This window comes from Myotis nattereri, assembly GCF_964212035.1.
Source record: "Myotis nattereri genome assembly, chromosome: 1".
Lineage (NCBI taxonomy): Eukaryota > Metazoa > Chordata > Mammalia > Chiroptera > Vespertilionidae > Myotis > Myotis nattereri.
In genome coordinates, this window is record NC_138075.1 from 163,546,852 (window position 1) to 163,565,769 (window position 18,918).

An 18,918-nucleotide genomic window follows, 5' to 3' on the forward strand; every position below is an offset into this window, starting at 1 on the left:
TGCCTATGGTTTTTTTAAATATACTTTATGTCAGGGGCAGCTGGAATAGGAGCGGAGGACATTTCCCGAATGGGTCCCCCGTCCTTTGTGTCCTTTGCTCATTCTCACGCTCAGCTTCCTCTCGATGGAGAATCTTGAAGGGCTTTCTCTTACTCAAATTGCATCCTCAAGACGTAGCAGTGCACACAAAGTTCCGGGGAGCACGAAGCCCAGGCAGTCCTCCCGGTTCTCACGTGCTCCCGGTGGAATTCCTGGTCCCTCGCCTCCCACATCGCCCCCTGGAAAGGCTTACCTACGCTGCCTCGGCTACAGTCACCCGAGGAAACCCTGTCCTGGCACACACGGTGGGCGGCCAGGCGTGCGGACAGCCAGGCGTGCGGACAGCCAGGAAGCCGCCGCTACCCCGCCTCGCCCACACCCCGCCAGCCTCCCGGACCAGACCTCGCGCGACCGCTAGAGGGCGCGGCGCGGTGCGCCGCACCCAGGCCCCGCCCATCCCTCCCAACCCTCGCAAACCCCGCCCCACGTCCCGCCCCGCCCCCGGTGCCGGAGGAGGCGGGGCCACGCCGAGCGCAAGCCCCACCCACGCTGCGCCTGCGCCTCGCCCCCTGCGTCGAGCACACGCCCCCTGCGTCGGGCACACGCCCCGCCCACGTCCCGACGGTGCGCCCGCCCCGGATGCGCGCCCGCGCTGGTCCGCGCTGACCCGCGCAGAAGGCATGGCGAACCAGGTATCGTAGGCCCTGCCGCGGGCCCGAGTCCGAGGATGCGGGGCGGGGAACCACAGCCTGGACCCGGGCTGCTGGGAAGCGGAGCCGAACGGGGCCTCGGAGGAGCGGTTCGCGGGAAGGAAGCTGTGTTCCGCCTCCTTCCTGGGGAGGGCTCTGCTCTCTGGGCAGCTGGAGCGGAGCGGGAGACCGGGGGCGGGGGCCAGGGTGGTCGGTGCGTGTTCCGGTGAAATGGCCCGAGGCCGCGCTTGGCCTGTGCAGAGAGCACGGCAGGCCCTTCCTTTCAAGGTGATTTCGTTCATAAAGGGGATGAGAGGCCGTGGGAGCTGCACCCCCGCTGGTATTGACTGGCATCTGGTAAGATGAGATGCCTAGTCCGTCGTTTTGCGCGAAGTCGCAGAACCGATCCAGGTCTTACTGTGACTTGCCCAGGGTCATACTTGCGGGTGCAGAATTGTAATTCCTGTTATAGATGTGGGAGTGGGGCAGTTGCCTGTGATTTAGAGTGGGGCTTTGTTGTGATTAGAATTGTCATCGAAAGGAAACATCCTTTAAAAGTGGGGGGGGGGGGTGTCTGGAGAATAAACCACATACGGATGGACTATTCCTGCTGCTCCAGATCTCAGGTGTGCGATATGACCTCATTGTTAATATTCTGCATTGGACCTTTGAGGTTTACGGTACTTTGAGGTGAAAAGGATTCCAGTGCAGAGTCTGAATTTTCTGTACCATCAGATTTAATATCTACGTCTCAACTTTAAAAGCAGCATTTCGCCCTAGCCGAGTTGGCTCAGTGGATAGAGCGTCAGCCTGCGGACTGGGGGGTCCTGGGTTCATTTCCGACCAAGGGCACATGCCTGGGTTGCGGGCTTGGTCCCCGGGGGTTAGGGGGCGTGCAGGAGGCAGCCAATCAGTGATTCTCTCTCATTATTGTTATTTCCATCTCCTCCCTTCCTCTCTGAAATCAATAAAGAAATATATTTTTTAAAAAAACAGACTTTCGCCCCTCACCAACTTACACAAGCCACTCATCCTATATAATCCTCTATAATAAAGAGCTAATATGTTAATTAGACCAGAGGGCAGGACGACCTTCCGGGAGGACTTTCCTGCCCGACCAGTGGGCCGGAGGTGGGGCCAAGAGGCAGCCGGGGCTGCTGGGAGGGCCAAGCCCCTTGCACGAATTTTGTGCATCGGGCCTCTAGTCTCTCTATATAGTTTAACTCTCCTTTCCCCTCCACTCTTTGTTTCACTGCTACTAATAAGTACTAACTTACTTTTGCAAAGCTATCCTGTGCCAAAGAGAATGAGTATTAGGGGCTTCATATTCATTCCCATTCACCCTTCACAATTACCCTGTATGTAGGTGTTTTATCACCATTTGTAACTCTTCTCCTTCAGTATCCCAGCTAAACGCGATGCTTTCTCAAACTCACTGCCAAAGTTACACTCTTTCTCCACTTTTCGAATTCTGTAGCACTTTGTGCCTCTCCCTTTAAATCACACTTTCTGTAATTATTGACTTTCCAGTCTGTCTCCTATAAACCCAGTGGCTTTCAACCTTTATTCTACCAACTTGTTTCATAACCATTATGTAAACTGATGGAAATCTTCCCTGTTACATTTGATTCTCCGGGAATGGAGGGGTGTACTAGAATCTTTAAGGCAACATTATGCTATAGAAATATAATACAATTCACATATGTAATTTTAACTTTTCTATTAGTCATATTAAAAAGCATTAAAATCGTGTTAAAATTTAATCCAACATATTAAAAATACTATCTCAACATGTAATCAATATTTTAAAATATTATTGAAGTATTCTTACCTTTTTTTGTACTAAGTCTTCAAAATCTTACAGCTTAACTCAGTTCAGACTGGCCATTTTTCAAGTACTCAGTAGCCACAGGTGGTGGCAAGTGAATACTGTATTGGATGGCACAGTTAAAAAGAATAGGAATAGCCTGGCTGGCTGGTGTTGCTCTGTGGTGGAACAACCTGGGTTTGTGCCCTGATGGAGAATCGAACCTGCCACCTTTTGGTGTACGGGACAGTGCTCCAACCAGCTGAGCCACACCAGGGTGATAGGTATGGTTTTTTAAAGTTCCCCCATTCTGGTACTCCTTACATTCCTTCCCATCCTGTGGTTTTGTACTACACCAATGTTACTTACACCAACCTGAACAAAAGAATTTCACAGGGTACGTGTTAAGCATTCAGATTCCTTGGGCCCTATGCCAGACCTACTGAATCAGATTCTCTTAGACCTGTATTCTTTACCTGCTCCTGTAGAATGTCATTAAGTATTCCATGAATAAAACCTTTCAACCGGAAGAGGCTTTTATATCTGACCAAAGGTCATCTAAGTTAAATACTTTAATGAATATTACTTACATGAAATCTAAAAAACAGGCAAAACAATTCTCCATATCACTTAGAGGTACATGTTTCCTTTTTTTTTTCTTTTATTAATATATATATTTTTTTTATTCCAGAGAGGAAGGGAGAGGGAGAGAGAGATAGAAACATGAATGTTGACAGACAGTCATTGATCAGCTGCCTCCTGCACACCCCCTACCAGGCTCAAGCCCGCAACCCAGGCATGTGCCTTGATCAGGAATCGAACCCAGGACCCTTCAGTCCAAAGGCTCTATCCACTGAGCCAAATCGGCTAGGGCAATACATGTTTCATTGTGAATCTTTAATATGCTTCCTAAGATTAGCATTCATCAGTATCTAAATTAACTAACAAGCTGTTCATTATTCGTTCAGGTGAATAAACAACTTGCTCTTTTTCCCCCCGTTTCAGGTGATCAAGTGCAAGGCAGCGGTTGCCTGGGAGGCTGGAAAGCCTCTCTCCATTGAGGAGGTAGAGGTGGCACCCCCAAAGGCTCATGAAGTTCGAATTAAGGTAACATTACATCTAAGGCAATGGAAAAAGAAGACTTAACAATTAGGTCTCTGGATAGATTTAATACTCATGAGTTCTGCAGAGGATAAATCCCAAAGGAGTATCGAGAACAAGGTATTGAAAGTCCTCCAACCACAGAATCACAACATCCTCCTCTTATTTTATCCCTCCCTCCTCTGCAGCACTCCTCCCATCTTTTAGCTTTGATGTTGGGCTGGGCAGCCTTCCCCAGGGATCACTGCAGTTTATTTCTGTAGCCTAGGTTTAAGGTGACTTTGACAGATGTGTCCCCTTTCTGCTGATCCCATAACTTAAAATGTATGGTGACACATTAGGAACAAAAGAAAAAGAAATGGTCTTTAGTTTTGTTAGGTGAGACTTCAAATAAGATTTGGGAAGAGGCTCCTCATCAACTGGAGCAACAATCCAGTAAAGTCATCTTAGCTTTAAATACTGACCCTTGCAGATAGGGCCCGAGTTCCAGGGATGCGTTCATTATTCCAATGCTGCTTAAAGAAGCTATCTAGGAGAGAGGCATAGTTCACAAGGCCACCAGCTGGGTGTTTTAGCGTTCTTCTCTGTTTTGATGTAAAATTAATGGTTTAAAGTAGTGACCTTTGCCCTGGCCCGTGTGGCTCGGTTGGGCATCATCCCATGCACCAGGAGGTCACCGGTTCAATTCCCAGTCAGGGCACATGCCCAGGTTTCCGGCTTGATCCCCAGTAGCGGGTGTGGCCAATATTAGGCTCTCACATTAATGTTTCTCTCTTCCTCTCCCTTCCTCTAAAAAATCAATAAAACTATTTTTTAAAATAAACTAGTGACTTTTAAATAAAACTAACATCCTAGAAAAATGAGCTTTTTTTTGCTATAAATTGGAGTAAACGTCCCCGGTCCTACCTCCAAACACACAGCACATAAATATGTACTGACTCATGCTCCCAGGGACCACACATATCAGGTCAAGAAGCACAAATAACTTTTCAAGGTCCTTTTCAACCCAGACCCAGAAATCTGAAATATTTTAATAGTTAAGTTCAGAAACTAACCTGGTTGTGATTTTGCCACTGAAAAAGAAAATGTCCTGGCTGTATTGTTCGGGGCACACTGAGTTCAGCTGTCTTTCCTGGCATTGCCAACAAATAGCAAAGAATGTTACATTGTAAGTGGGTATGTCAGTGAGAAGCAGAGAAGTATAAATACACTCTAAGACTTTTTCTTTGTGCTTTTTTGGTGGTTTGGAAAGATAACATACTTAAAAGAGATAGGGATAAAGGGCTTATTTAAGCAAAATTTGTGTGTGTGCTAAAAGGGAGTTGGTTCCACTAAAAGCTCCGAGTTTTAGTGCAGACCAAGCAGACTGGCATATTTCAGAAGTAATCCATAGCTTTTTAGAAATACCATTTCCCAACAGTCATGAAGAGCCCAGCAGAGAAATGGCTTTGCACACAGGTGCTCTTCCTCTTCACCTTGTTTGCTTTGTCTTGCTAATATGCACTGAAAAGGAGAATAGATGTGCCTCTTTCATTGAATATAAATACTCTAGCCCTTTAATGTACTACTAAGAAAAGGCTGCCAATTCTAGTTGTTAAGATGTCATCTACTTATAAGCATATACTGATTTAGAGAGGTTAAAGTATGAAAGAAAAGTATCTTGGAATCAATGGAATATATTAAAATAAAAGGGCTTTTCCTTTGACCAATGCCTCACTGAGTCGCATGCACACACACTGAAATGCTCTTTATTTGAATATCCTGATAGATTATTGCCACTGCTGTGTGCCACACTGATGCCTACACCCTGAGTGGGGCTGATCCTGAAGGGAGTTTCCCAGTGATCTTGGGACACGAAGGTGCTGGAATTGTGGAAAGTGTTGGCGTAGGAGTTACTAAGCTAAAAGCAGGTAAGAGGGTATTTGAACCACTTATTTTATACCACCATAGGGAAATAACATTTCTGATCAGCTATACATTGTTTATTTATCAACAAATTATCACCTAAGAAAGTTGTGAAGATTGATTTTATTCCTCACCCAGGAAGCATAAATACTGGGTGGGCAAAAGTAGACTGCAGTTGTTTGTCTGGAAAATAATACAATAACTAATAAATAATACAAGAATAAACTGTGTTTCCCATAGTCACAACTGTAAAACTACTTTTGCCCCCCCCCAATATTTGATGGGGGTTTTTTTCCCTGATTTTGCAGACTGTTGTTCATCTGAAACTGTTAAACATTTCCGAAGTCAGTTTCTAAGCAAGAATTTTTATATATGCATCAGTGAGTCAGTAGTTTGAGGCACATGACTCCTTGTACTCCAGTTATTAAAAGTTTCCTTTAGTCAAAATTCTGAAACTTATATTTTTTGCAGAGTCAGGCATTGTCTGAATGATGTTATGTAGGTGAAGTTCTAAGCCTTGAAGAGGTTAACTTGCAAAGCCGAATGAGCTGACAGGAATAGGAATTTGCAGGGGCTGATACATTCATTAGAAATAGATGCTATGCATCCAGGATAATGTCTTTGTATTTATTTTCCAGGTGATACTGTCATCCCGCTTTACATCCCTCAATGTGGAGAATGCAAATTTTGTCTAAATCCTAAAACAAACCTTTGCCAGAAAATAAGGTTAGTATCTTTTTATTTTATTTTTAAAACAAGATTCATTTTTAAAATGATAATAATAAGTGTGTGGCAATTTATACAGACCATTCTACATGAGTTATTTCAGTCCATCTTTATGGCAACCTCACTGTCATCATTAGTATCCCAGTTTTCATAGATGAGAAAGTTAAGACTCAGAAATTAAGTGGTTTTCCAAGTATCATCAGCTATTAAGAGAGAAAACTGAATTTTCTGAACTCAGTCTCTTTCCATAACATTAGGCTAAGTTTGCTAACATATGTAATAAGGAGGGACATGCTTATGAAATTAAATGAAATCATTTGTATGCCATTTTATTATCCATGAAATCGAAATCAAAGTAATAAAACTTATTTCAGCACACGCCCCCCACCCCATGTGGCTCAGTAGTTGAGCGTCAACCTATGAACCAGAAGGTCACAGTTCAATTCCTGGTCAGGGCATATGCCCAGATTGTGGGCTTGAGCCCAGTGTGGGGCATGCAGGAGGCAGCTGATCAATGATTCTTTCTCATCATTGATGTTTCTGTCTCTCTCTCCCTCCCTCTGAAAATATATCTTTTTTTAAAAAAACTTCATAAGGTTACTGGGAAGACTACAAGAGATAACATGACCCCTTAACATGGGAAAGGTAGTTACTTTATTGTAGTAAGGTAACAGGTCTTAAAGAACTACTTCTTTAAGGCAGTTTATGATCTTTTTGTATTTGTATCCTTTTTTGTTTTCTTTTTATTGAGGTAGAACAGACCTAATAAAGTACTTAAAGTATACAAATCTTAAGCGTACAGCTCAATCTATTTTTATGTATGTAAACAAGATCAAGAAAACCCTTCCAGCACCCCACAGAGTCCTCCATGTCCCTTCCAAGTCACCACCTGCCTCCTTCAACGGTAACCTCTATTCTGATTTCTTTCTCTGTAGAACTTCATATGCATTATGTGCTCTTCCGTTGGGTTTCTTTCATTCACAATGTCTGGGAGATGTAGCCAGTTTGCTCAGTCATATTCCGTTCCCAGTATCACTACCTTCTCTTTGATGTTATGCAAAGTGCTGAGATCTCAGAAAACCTCTGCATATTGTTCTTGGATTCCCAAAGAAATAATCCAGAGGACTGGCTATGAAAGACATGAGTTTATTAGGACTTACACGCACTCCAGTGGCACTGACACCAGTGAAGTTGAATCACTAAGTCACTTCCGGCCTACAGACAGGCCACTCCAGGGGGGACCACCGGCCAGTGCTATTATCTCACACCACCTAGACTTTCCCAACACAGGTTTTATAGAGTCAGAAAACAGAGAAAAATAGGGCATGCAGAAGGAGGGGGATGGGCCTGGAGAGATCAAAACACTTCTTGCCTGAGGAGCTGACCAGGCTCCCAAGGTCTCACAGTCAGCTTACTAATGGCCTTCATTGTCTTCCCACACAGTGTGTGTGAGACGGGTGTGGAGGGTGGGGGGGTGGGGGGGGTGGGGGAGGGGGTTAGACCATGGAGAGGGGCCCTTGTTCCCATTTACCCCACAGGTATTTTCTAGGGCTGGAATGCTAAGTCATAGGGTACACTCCCACCAGCTTTATACGGGAGATCCCTTTGTCCTTGCATTTGTTTTCTAATGCCATTGACAAAATTAGTTCATATTTTTGGAAAACAAGATTCCATTTGTTTTATAACATAAATCCAATTACTTTGGGCAAAGCTAGAACAAAAAGAAATTGTTTTCAAAGGGAATTTCAAGCAGCCTGGAAAATTTTGTGACACCTCAAATACAATAATGGTAGTGGGCTTTCTTTGGCTATCTGGTACCATGTAGAGGGACAAGTCCTTCCAGAGCTTACATGCATCCTACATCACCTGTGTGTGCACTCCTCTGGGAAAAAGTGATTACATGTTCAGGAGGGCTAAGCAAGCAGGTAGCTCTCGTGAAGATACGACATTTATAGTGGAGCTTTGTCACCTATTTGCTCTTTGTTTCTGGTCATATTTCTGTTTTTCTCTCAAAGAACTTGTATTTGCTCTTGAATCCAGAGGCAATCCATTTCTCTTCATTTGTGTATTTGTTTATTCATATATATTCCAAAGGATTTGTCTAAGAGTGTACCTTAAATTGTTACCTGGTGGGGTCTGGGCCCAGAGTGGGTCTGTAGGTCTGCCTTGAGCCGGCTGGTAGCATGTGAGTTCTTGACTTCATGCAGGAAAGATTTCATAACAGGAGTCCAGATGATTTTGAGAGTACATTAATTAAAACTGGTGACAGTGAAACAAAGGAAGAGTTAAAGGTAGAAGCAGCAACAGGAAAGAGATTAGGCAGAGCTGCTTTGGCTCACTGAGAAAGAGAAATCACAGTCAAAGAAGTGAGCCAGGGAGGGGCTGCTGTTAGCTCACTGGAAAGTCAGAGAAAAGGGAGCCTGGGAGACAGGTTCAGGGGGTGAGCCCAAGATGAGATGCCGCTGCCCGCTGCTCCCTTGGTGGCAACTCTTGTAGGTCCCTTAGAGTTTAGAAAAAGAGCAGAGATGCAAGGCACAGGCATGCTATAGTGAGGGCACTGTTGCTCCTTTGTTTTGAGGTGTTTTATCTTTAGCCAGTGGAAATCCAAGTGGAGGTCTCAGAGGGGGGTCTTAACAGGATATTCACTAGCTTTCCAGGTGTGTCCTTCAATATGTTGATTCATCAAAATGTGCATATGGAGGGGTCAGGGTTCTTTTCTGGTTAGTTTCATTTTAAAACAACTTCATCAGAGAGGGACTGGGGTGAGGCCAGGCTTCCCCAAGGCGGTCTGGAGTGTGTTAACTATTTGCTCCTAAGTGCCCTTGGTTAGGGAAGGTAAAACCTTGTGATTCATTAGCTGGCTGTAAATTGCTCAAATTGTTTTGCCTTGTTTAATAATTTTTGTCTCAGTTTCCCATATTCTGCTTCCCAGCTTCTTACTACTCTGCTTTAAAATTATAGTGTTTGTTTTTATTAACAATAAAAAATATTTATTAAGCACTCTGTGCCAGGCTCAGTGCTAATGCTTTACATAACATCTCATTTGATTTTTATTTTATTTTATTTTAGCAATCTATGAGAAAGAATTGTTCTCTGCATTTTCTAGGGAGGAAACTGAAAGTCCAGTTTCACACAGGATTTGAGCCCAAGTGTGTCTGACTTCAGGGCTCATTCTCCTAAACAAGACACTATATCACCTATATGTTTAGATTCTCTAAAGTAAATTTTGCTAACATGTATCATATTGGTTGCCTTTGTGAGTTTGCTCTCCCACCTCCATCCCCGTTACTGTAACCAACTACACAGGCAAAAAACTAAGTGAACAGAGAAAGTAACTTGAATCCTTGAGGATTGCTACACTTTTGAAAAGGCCTGCTGAAAGACCTAAATTAGCCAGTTTGGCCATCTGTTTTCCTTAGCCAAATGGATCATTGCATGTGGTCTCTGCTTGTGTAGATGCTGGGTTTAGCTTGATGCTTTATGAAGTTACATTTGCTCACAGAGTGTTATGATGGAATTTTAAAATAATTTTATCTGATCCATAAGTTTTACCTGTTAAAAATCATTTCAATATTCTGACAGTAAGATCCAGAAGAATATTGAATGTTGGAAAAGATGTGAGGTTATAAATCTTTTACAAGTTTCCCTATTGTTGAAAGAGATAACTGATTAATACATACATTAGAAATTGGACTTTTGGTCTTAGCACACTTTCTAACTATTTACATTAGTTGTTATTTTTAAAAGTAATTCTTTTCTTATGGGTTTTAGGGAACCTAATTCTATCCTGCCTTTTTCCTTTTCTGTTTTCTTTAGAGTCACTCAAGGGAAAGGATTAATGCCAGATGGCACTAGCAGATTTACTTGCAAAGGAAAGAAACTTTTACATTACATGGGAACCAGTACATTCTCTGAATACACAGTTGTGGCTGACATCTCTGTTGCTAAAATTGATCCTTTAGCACCTTTGGATAAAGTCTGCCTCCTGGGTTGTGGCATTTCCACTGGCTATGGTGCTGCTGTGAACACTGCCAAGGTAAGTGTTGGCCTGGCTTTTAGCTCCCACCTTCTAATTTGATGCAACAAAACTTTGCTGAAATAATTAAATTGGTCCGATCTGTAAGAAACCTAGTGATTTTCTTGACTCTTGTGGCAGCAGTACCTCATAGGCTGACTGTCTTACTATTAGGTGGAGCCTGGCTCTACTTGTGCCGTCTTTGGCCTCGGAGGAGTTGGATTGGCGGTTATCATGGGCTGCAAGGTGGCTGGTGCATCCCGGATCATTGGTGTGGATATCAATAAAGATAAATTTGCAAGGGCCAAGGAGTTTGGAGCCTGTGAATGTATCAGCCCCCAGGACTTCAGTAAACCCATCCAGGAAGTGCTCGTTGAGATGACCGATGGGGGAGTAGACTACTCCTTTGAGTGTATTGGTAACGTGAAAGTCATGGTAAGTATGCTTGGTTGGCTAATTCCTTTCTCTCTCTCTCTCTCTCTCTCGCAGTAACCTTTTTTTTTCTAATATATTTTTATTTATTTCAGAGAGGAAGGGAAAGGGAGAGATAAAAACATCAATGATGAGAGTGAATCATGGATCAGCTGCCTGCTGCACACCCCCTACTGGGCATGTGCCCCCCTCCGGAATGAAACCATGACCTCCTGGTTCATAGGTCAATGCCTAACCACTGAGCCTCGCCCTGCTGGGTTGTAACTGCTTTTTTAATGTAATTTTCTTAAGATTTAAAGTTTTATGTTTGTAAAGGAGAAGTCTCTTGATAAGAATTATTCTAATAGAAGAAAGGAAAAATAATGATTTGAACTACAAATGGGAAATGACATGAGTGGCTCAGGGAAGGATGAAGAAAAAATGTTTCTTTGCCTTCCATGCATGCTGGATCTTAGAGTATGTCTGCTTCAATAGAGGCAGAGTGATGCAGTTGTAGAGAGCATGCGCTTTGAAGGTGGATAAACATCCACATGCTAAATCAGTGACCCTGAACAATGACTTCTCTAAATCTCAGTTTCCTCATATGTAAAATACAGACAGTAAAGCCCCTACTTGATACAAAGTAGACATTCAGCAAAAGTGTCAGTATTACTTCTCTGCCTACTTCTTTTATTAAAGTCTTTAGAATTTTGAGCTGGTATTTACTTTTAAAAATGGACAGCAAGTAAAAGCTTTAAATCCTTTCCATTGGTGTCACTATATAGCCAAGTTAATAAATTTCTTTTTTTTTTAAGGGGAGAATGATAATTTTTATTTTTTTAAATATATTTAATTGATTTTTTTACAGAGAGGAAGGGAGAGGGATAGAGAGTTAGAAACATCGATCAGCCCTAACTGGTTTGGCTCAGTGGATAGAGCGTGGGCCTGCAGACTGAAAGGTCCCAGGTTCAATTCCGGTCAAGGGCATGTACCTTCGTTTGCGGGCACATCCCCAGTAGGAGGTGTGCAGGAGGCAGCTGATCAATGTTTCTATCTCATTGATGTTTCTTACTCTCTATCCTTCTCCCTTCCTCTCTGTAAAAAATCAGTAAAATATATTTTAAAAAAAAACAGAAACATCAATCAGCTGCCTCCTGCACACTCCCTACTGGGGATGTGCCCACAACCAAGGTACATGCCCTTGACCAGAATCGAACCTGGGACCCTTGAGTTCGCAGCTGACGCTCTATCCACTGAGCCAAACCGGTTAGGGCAGGGCTGGGCAAACTTTTTGACTCGAGGGCCACAATGGGTTCTTAAACTGGACCGGAGGGCCGGAACAAAAGCATGGATGGAGTGTTTGTGTGAATTAATATAAATTCAAAGTAAACATCATTACATAAAAGGGTACGGTCTATTTTTTTTTTTAGTTTTATTCATTTCAAACGGGCTGTAGTTTGCCCACGCCTGGGTTAGGGCAATAAATTTCTTAAAGAAAGTAAAATTGTTCAATAAAAGTAAATGCAGTAAGCATTCTACTTGATCATTTTCCTGCCGTTTTTTTAGAAAGCTTTGTGAAACCACTCTCTCTTTGCCCCTCTCCCCCAGAGTTTCTGGGGAAGCAGATATCCTCGGCAAAATGCACTGACTTCTGTGATTTGGTTCATCTCTGCCTGCAGAGAGCCGCGCTGGAGGCCTGCCACAAAGGCTGGGGTGTCAGCGTGGTGGTAGGAGTCGCTGCTGCCGGTGAAGAGATCGCCACTCGGCCCTTCCAGCTCGTCACAGGACGCACATGGAAAGGCACCGCCTTTGGAGGTGATTGTTGGATGGGATGGCATGTTTTCTCGCTCATTTCTGTTTGCAGAGTTTTAATTGCAGGCCAGTTTTCTTGGTTTAACAACAATTTTCACGGGCTGCTTCTCATACTGAGTTGTTGTATACAAAGTTATTTTAATAGAAGAGTTTCACACTCAATCAGTATTTTCTCATGAAGCTCAAAGCCACATTTTACTCAGTAAAAGAAGAAAATTAATATTCTATAAATGAGGCCATCGCCGGGGGTAGGGCAGGCATGAGAACTTGTTTGCAGGCTAGGCAAACAACAGTCATCCACACTGCGTCATGTTGTGGAGTTAAATAGGTTACAGGCATTTTTTACTCATTTTTCTGAAGGGTGCAGTGGTCAATCATACCTCTGAAGAGTACTGATTTCAACGTAACTAATATTAAATCAAACTGAAAACGTTAAATTAGACAAAACCTTATAACAGAATTAAAAAGCTGCCAGACTGATTATTTTTCCCTGGTATGATCCTAAAAAGTGCATGGTTGTTAACCTTTCATACGCCATAAGCCTCTAGATGCAAGGATGGTTTCCATTTTGGACACATGGCAGTTAACTGGTTAGGGTTGCCTACATTTTAATAGGTTTTTAAAAAAATATATTCGCACTATCCTCTTAGGAATAAGATCATATAGCATGAGCTTTGCATGATCTGTGCATCTGTTAACATCCACTACCTTATGTTATGCCTGCTTTTTTGAAAGTCAGAAGAAAAGATTCCGGAAATATGCTAAATTGAAGAATTTGGCCAAAGTTTTCCTTCTTTATACTAGAGAATTTGCTGTAGAAATGTCACGCTGACTAAACCCTCCTGTCCTGGAAGTATGCTGAACTTGAGAATCTTAGAACAGACCTTTAAAGCCACACATGCAACTCAGAGGCATCCTCTCAGGATCCAGAGCTGAATTTGAAGGGCCTTCTAAGCCTGGGTGACTGAGCCAGGCCGGGTGGTAGGAACCTCTGACTGAAGCCTCGTCCTAGCTCAGTGCTGTTTGGGAACTAAGCAGGAGCATTTGGGGCCCTGTGGTGTTCCTAAAACAGCGGTCGCCAACCTTCCGGGCCTCACGGACCACCAGTTGGCGACCACTGTCCTAAAATATGACCCACAGATGTAAATAGATGTTTTGGTCTAGAGTTGTAGATGTCTCAGTTTTAATAGGAGTTTTGAAAGAGAAAGAAAAAGCTCTCAGTTTGTAGGGAAAAAAATAATTAGTAGAGGATATAATGAGGGAGATTTGGAAAAAGCTCAAAAGAGATTTGAAATCTGGTCCAAAGCATCCCGGCTTTAAAAAGTAGGAAGCCTGCTTTGTTGTTTTATTGCTTCTTTCAATAACAAGTGAAAAATTAAAGCATCTGATTTTCTACTTTGCTTTCAGTTTCACAGTTTTCCATTCTGAGTTGCTATCCCTATTCATTGTTGATTTAACACCAAAGAAAGAGTCATGTAGCACATCATTATTTTTCTTCCTTACATTTCATTATAATGGAAATCTCTGCTATTATGGACCTAAAAAATAAGCTTCTGAGACTTACAAAGTTCTATTCTGGGTAGCCTAAAAGTCTCAATTGAAACTTAATGACATTTTAGTAAATCAATATAGAAAGAGGAACGTACTAAAAAGTCATTTACTTTTTTCTTAACTAATATTAAATTCTTTCTCATCTCTATGCTGATTTTGACGTTTCATTCCTATGTAATGAAAACATTTTTTCTCTTAAATGTCTTTGTTTAACCCACAAAGTAATAAACATACTGTAGAAACTTGCTGAAAAAAAAATTAATGAATAGATGTATGATTTCTTTTAGGATGGAAGAGTGTAGAAAGTGTCCCAAAGTTGGTGTCTGAATATATGTCCAAAAAGATAAAAGTTGATGAATTTGTGACCCACAATCTGTCTTTTGATGAAATTAACAAAGCCTTTGAACTGCTGCATGCAGGGAAGAGGTAAGCTGTACCTTAGGTTGTATATTACAGAATAAGTTTATGGAGGAAAAAGGATAAACATATCAATTTAATGTTCCTAAAAGAAAAGATACCATTCAAAACCTACATGTATTGTTTCTTTCTCTTACAGCATCCGGACTGTTGTGAAGTTTTAAATTCAAAAAAAAGAAAATATGTTCATCCTTATAACTGAATCATGTGAGCTGATTGGAGCAGCCAGACAAGCTGGGAGAAGCTCTTACAAGTTCACAGCCTCTTAGATGTTTGGTAACCTACTATAGGGAATAATGTTTTCTGTATAATTAATACCTCTAATCAAGGGGGAGGCTAATACAGTCATAAATCTGTTTTCTGGACTCTCCTTATGAATAATTGTTAGCTCATTAAGGAATTTTTTAACAAAATTAAAGTAATTTCTGCATAAATGTTTATCTCTGTTTTATGCTAAATTTATACTCACGGTTTTTTCCCCACTATCTTTATTCTTTTTTTTCTTTTTTTTTCTTAAATATATTTTATTGATTTTTCACAGAGAGGAAGGGAGAGAGATAGAAAGTTAGAAACATCGATGAGAGAGAAACATCGATCAGCTGCCTCTTGCACATCTCCCACTGGGGATGTGCCCGCAACCCAGGTACATGCCCTTGACCGGAATCGAACCTGGGACCTTTCAGTCTGCAGGCCGACGCTCTATCCACTGAGCCAAACTGGTTTTGGCCACTATCTTTATTCTTTAAAGGAAAGATGGAAGCAGGCCAATAATGAGTTTATGAACCTTGTCTGCTACTGGCTCAGTAACTTTGGCTTAACTTTTAAGAGTCTCAGGCCCATTTACTGAAGAACAGATACCCTTAGCCATCAGTGACAAAGTTAATGAGAACCCAAGAAGGCCTCTGTGAGGTTATTTTGAGGGCAGGCAGGTACTGTGCCTTGTTCAAATTTACATACCCCCAGTTCCTAGCATGATATCTAGCCCACAGTGAGCACTAAAATTCATCATTGAAACAACCTTCTGTACTTAAGTAGGTGTGTGTGTGTGTGTGTTCTTAGCTCTATAAACTATTTCAAGATTATAAAAATTACAGTTATTTATGTACTGAATGTCCAAGTTCCGGGCACTTACTTTGATCAGATCTTCACATGTTACCATTGGCCAGACACATTGCACTTCCAGAGGAAGCAGCGTCCAGAAATCGATGTCTAGCACTCTCATGCCTGTTGTTATGCGTTTTACTGTCCGGGCATACAGTAAGTCCTTGCTTACTGTCGATAGGCTCTTGGCAATTGCAACTTTAAGCAAAAGGACACCTCACCAAACCAATTTTCCCAGAGGCTAACTGATAGAAACAACAGTTAAGTTCCTACCGCATATTTCTGGTCACAAAAACATCACCAAACTAAAGATTCAACATTGAAATAAATGGGAGCTATACATACATTGAAGAAAGATTAATAAAAACAAGGGAGATAATGATGTTCCTCCAGCCCACTGATTCCAGTTCAGGGTTGCGGGTAGCTAGAGCATCTCTGCAGCTCAGGGCGAAGGAGGGACCCCCATCCTGGACGGAAGCCTTCCCATCACAGGGCACACTCACACTACATGCACTCAGACTGGGGCAATGTGGACACGCCATTCACCTCACATGCACAACACCCATGCAGACATGGGGCGAATGTACCAACTCCACACAGACAGTGGCCCCAACTGGGAATTTTTTTCTCATCAACATTACAACGAAATCAAGTTCAAGAAAACCAGGTTATTCAAGGACCTGCTGTACCTCACTTTATTGTGCTTCTCAGATACGGGTTCCGTTTTTCTTATAAACAGGTTTGTGTGGCAACCGTGTGTCGAGCAAGTGTATCAGCACCATTTGCAACAGCATTTGCTCACTTCAGGTCACATTTTGGTAATTCTCGCAATATTTCAGATAGTGGTTCCTCTAATGGATCTGGGCAAAGTACATTGAAAACCTAGAAAGGATTCACCATTCTAGATGCCATTAAGATCATCCGTGACTCGTGAAAGGTCAAAATGCCGACATAAAGAGTTCGGAAGAAGCTGGTTCGAACCCTCATGGATGACTTTGAGGGGTCAAGACATCAGTGGAGGAAATAACTGCAGATGTGGTGGAAATAGCAAGAGAACTAGAAGATGTGACAATTCTTGCAATCTCACATGATAAAACTAATGGATAAGTTACTTCCTAGGGATGAACAAAGAAAGTGGTCTCAAGATGGCATCTACTCCTGGCAAAGATGCTATGAAGATTGTTGAAATGTCCACAATTGACTTAGAATATTTCCTAAACCTACTTGATAAAGCAGCAGCAGGATTTGAGAGGATTGGCTCCAATTTTGAAAGAAGTTTTATAGGTAAAGTGCCATCAAACAGCATCCAGTACTACAGAGAATTGTTTGTGAAAGGAACACTCAATGTGGCAGGACTCACAGTCCTTAAGAAATTGCCACAGCCACCCCAACCTTCAGCACCACCACCCTGATCAGTCAGTGGTCATCAAAGAGGCAAGACCCTCTACCAGCAAAATGATTACAACTCACCGAAGGCTCAGACGGTGGCTATTTTTCAGCAGTATTTTTAATTATGTACATTGTGTTTTTTCAGACATAGCGCTATTACACTTAATAGATTACAGTATAATATAAACATAACTCTTATATGCAACTTGGAAACCAAAACAATTGTGATTTTATTGCCTTGGTCTAACACTGAGCTTATACCTCAGAGGTAACCTGGACATATCCATAAACCCTCTAGTATTGTTGTGCATGTTTTAAACCTGATACTGTCTCATTCTGCAGCTTTCACTTTTCATTCATTGTATGCTTAATCTGTTATTTTGTGCTTAATCTCTGTTGTATGTGAAGCTCTCATTCATTAATTTTAATACCATGCAACAATACTTAATTATATGTAGTACCATAATTTATCCGTTCTCCAGTTGATGGCATGAAGTTGTTTCCAAAGCTGTTCCTGTATTGCTAACAACATTGTGTGGGAACATTCTCGTGCATTGTGCTCAATGTGTTAGTTACTTAGGATAACCACATATTTACTAGAAATTGACAAATTGCTCTTCAAAGTTGTTGGACATTTTTGCAAATCACATGGGTGTGAAGTGGTATTTCATTATGACTTTAGTTTGCATTTCTGTAACTTAAGTCCTTCATTGGCCATTTGTATTTCCTTTTCTGTGAAGTATTTTTCATATCCTTTGCCCATTTTCTATTGGATTAACTCTTTTTCTGAGTAACTTTTATAGGGTCTTTTTTTATTTTTTGTTTTTCTGAGGTCTTTATTTTAGATGCCAATCTTTTGTCAGTTTTATATTTTATTGTATTTGATGTTATTTTTATTTTTAAACCTGATAGTCTCATTCTGCAACTTTCACTTTTCATTCATTGTATGCTTAATCCGTTATTTTGTGCTTAATCTCTGTTGTATGTGAAACTCAAATTATCAGTCTTCCTGGTGCTGTTAAGGAACACTTCGAGTTTTTTATTGTATTTATTTTTATTTTTTATAATCTATCCCATTGATTTTCCACAGAAAGGAAGGGAGAAGGGCAGAGAGTTATAAACATCAATCAGCTGCCTCCTCCACACCCCCCACCGGAGACGTGCCCACATCCAAGGTACATGCCCTTGACTGGAATCGAACCTGGGACCCTTCAGTCCACAGGCTGACACTCTATCCACTGAACCAAACCAGTCAGGGCAACACTTAGAGTTTTTTAATCCTGAGCCGTATAAAGAAGCAAAAAACGATGGACAGTCTTACCATTCAGATAATCCAGTGTCATAAAAATAAACACATGAAAGCAATATATCCATGAGTTAGAAAACTCAAATGGTAGAGAAAGAAAAGCTACACGCTCTTCCCCTCCCCTAAATCAGGTGACCACTGTTAAGTCTATGTATATTTCCAGAAGTATCTATGTATATAATAGTATTTATACACTTCCTTTAAAATTACACAAAGGAGGAGGAACCAAGATGGCGGCATAAGGTACAAACCTGTACATGCTGCCCCACACAACAACATTAAAAATATAACTATAAGACAAAACAGCTATCATCCAGAACCACAGGAAAGCTGACCAAGTGGAAGTTCTACAACTAGAAGGAAAGAAAAAAGCACATTGAGACCGAGTAGGAGGTGCAGAGGCACCAAGAACAGAGGTACGGAGGTGCGCACGGGAGGCGACTGCACCTGGGTGCGTGGTTTTTTTCAATCGGAAGGGGATACAAGCTCTTGAATGTACTGAACTCATTTACGGCAAGACTCTGGAGTCCAAGACTCCTATGGAGAGAAACTGGACTGTCTTGCAGCGGGTAGGAAAGCGAGGGTGACTTTCTCGCAGAGCTGCTCACAGGGATCATGTTGCTGTGGGGGCGCGGGACTCGAGGACGCA

General features: G+C 41.9%; 1 protein-coding gene across 3 annotated transcripts; it reads left to right on the forward strand.

Annotated features, from left to right (window-relative positions):
• Positions 1–632: 632 nt before the first annotated feature.
• LOC308519274 (alcohol dehydrogenase class-3) lies at positions 633–14,911 on the forward strand. Of its 3 annotated transcripts, none has more exons than XM_081091258.1 (9): positions 633–731; positions 3,541–3,642; positions 5,405–5,546; positions 6,180–6,267; positions 10,084–10,303; positions 10,457–10,717; positions 12,373–12,508; positions 14,344–14,482; positions 14,613–14,911. In XM_081091258.1, the coding sequence occupies exons 1-9, from the start codon at positions 720–722 to the stop codon at positions 14,635–14,637; spliced, it is 1,125 nt and encodes a 374-aa protein (XP_080947384.1). In that variant the 5' UTR covers positions 633–719; the 3' UTR covers positions 14,638–14,911. The 3 variants fall into 3 exon arrangements, with proteins under 3 accessions (XP_080947384.1, XP_080947385.1, XP_080947383.1); XM_081091257.1 differs by having other exon boundaries at positions 720–1,085; XM_081091259.1 differs by lacking the exon at positions 14,344–14,482.
• The last annotated feature ends 4,007 nt before the right edge of the window (positions 14,912–18,918 follow it).

Bases quoted from the DNA above. Each gene is read 5' to 3' on its own strand.
- LOC308519274 (XM_081091257.1), top strand. From the start codon at position 960: ATGGCCCGAGGCCGCGCTTGGCCTGTGCAGAGAGCACGGCAGGCCCTT. The intron at 3,643-5,404 runs GTAACATTACAT...ATATCCTGATAG, and splicing joins CTCATGAAGTTCGAATTAAG to ATTATTGCCACTGCTGTGTG. The intron at 10,304-10,456 runs GTAAGTGTTGGC...TCTTACTATTAG, and splicing joins CTGCTGTGAACACTGCCAAG to GTGGAGCCTGGCTCTACTTG.